The 1,505-nt window shown below is 45.8% G+C and overlaps 1 protein-coding gene across 1 annotated transcript; it reads right to left on the bottom strand.

Moving 5' to 3' along the window:
• Nucleotides 1–5: 5 nt before the first annotated feature.
• LOC111669126 (valine--tRNA ligase-like) lies at nt 6–1,279 on the bottom strand (the record flags this gene model as incomplete). The annotated part of the gene is made up of 4 exons (XM_023425367.2): nt 1,113–1,279; nt 775–902; nt 341–496; nt 6–218 (listed from the first exon to the last, which is right to left on the bottom strand). Coding segments are annotated over exons 1-4 (627 nt in total), but the record flags the coding sequence as incomplete, so codon positions are not given.
• Nucleotides 1,280–1,505: the final 226 nt, after the last annotated feature.

Genomic DNA, 1,505 nt, shown 5'->3' with positions numbered 1-1,505 from the left:
GTGTTGGGATAGGATGTGACACTGATGCTGGGGGGGTCACTCTGAGGTCGTCTGCGTGGTAACCTCTGGTAAAGCTCTTCAGTGACGAAGGGCATCAAGGGAGACAGGAGGCGGAGACCGACCTCTAGACAGGTGTAAAGGGTCTGTCTGCACACCAGGGCCTGTCTCTGGCTGGCACTGTCTTCCTCTGCTTTACTGAACACAGGTTTCACACTTTCCTGGAGAACGAGAGGAGAGTGAGTGAGGAGATAAGAGGAAAGAGGTGGAATTTGTTATGGTCCATATAAAGACACCACAGTCGTCTGCGAAACTTTTTTAAGATGGTCTCGAAGTTTCTTACCAGGTAGACATCACAGAGCTCGTATAGCCAGAAGTTGTAGATGGCGGTGGTGATGGCTGGGAAGTCGTAGGCCTTAAAGGCAGCATCGCAGAGAGCAACAGCAGCACTCAGTCTAGACAGAATCCACCTGTCTGACACACTCTCCTCTCCACACAGCTGAGGATCAAAACCGTGACAAAGAGGAAATGTTCAGATTTGGTTAGCACGACTCCTGTACTGGGTTCCTGCCAAATGTCAATGAGCACACGTCTATAAATATAAAGGAGGGCAGCATATGAACAAACTGTACCTCCAGATAAACAATGCCAACAGAAAACTTTTTCTACTCAGCATTTACTTGGTCAAAATAAGGTTTGTGTCACTAGATGAATATAAATAAGTATGGAGCAGTCTTTGTTTATGTTCTTTATGTACATCTTTTCTCCTGATCTCACCTGGGCTTTCTCTGATGGTACAAAGTTGTCTCCCAGAGTCTTCATGGCAAACTTCACAGCGTTCCACAGTTTGTTGCAGAAGTGACGGTAACCGAGGATGCGGTTGACATCCAGGTTGATATCCCTACCTGGGGGACAGAAACACAAATAAATAATTATTGCAGTATGTATTAAAATAGATTGATTTTCTAAACCGACCTTGTACTGATAGGACTCTAATGCTGTTTTTCCAGTGTTTTGGTGTATTTTATGAATTCAAGGTTGCGATGCAGGCCGTTGGCCAATGGAGGCACAGCGAGGGAGAAAGTAAGAAACCCAGAAAAGACAAATTAGTTCACCTTGGCTAGTGTAGGCACACAGGGCAAACCGGAGAGCATCTGTGCCACACTCTGGAATGCCAGTTGGGTAGTCTGACTTCTGGCCCTGCTTTGCCTTCTCCACCTCCAAAGGATCCAAGTTGCTGTCCATCAACTGGGCATGAAGACCCTAGAGGATAGAGAGAATAAAGACAAATGTCACCACTGAAAAATAAAACAATGTGTTCAACAATTTTTCTTTCTCATCTCAGAAACAAGAAGCTCCTTTCAGCTGCTTCTTGAAGTCTTAATCGGACAGACAGGAAAGGATTTTTATATGAAAACATTAGGGGTAAAGTGCAGTTCACTACAAATCCTTCAGTGCCCTCTAGAGGGCAGTTTTACGTAGCCTGGCTGAGCAGCCCCCCCCCCCCC

The sequence above is a fragment of the Seriola lalandi genome, unplaced genomic scaffold (assembly GCF_002814215.2).
Source record: "Seriola lalandi dorsalis isolate HSWRI2012SDOR001 ecotype SW California unplaced genomic scaffold, Sedor1 jcf7180002004564, whole genome shotgun sequence".
In the NCBI taxonomy this organism is placed as follows: Eukaryota; Metazoa; Chordata; class Actinopteri; order Carangiformes; family Carangidae; genus Seriola; species Seriola lalandi.
Note: the sequence above shows the minus strand (reverse complement) of the source record. Positions and strands in the feature narration are given on the sequence as shown.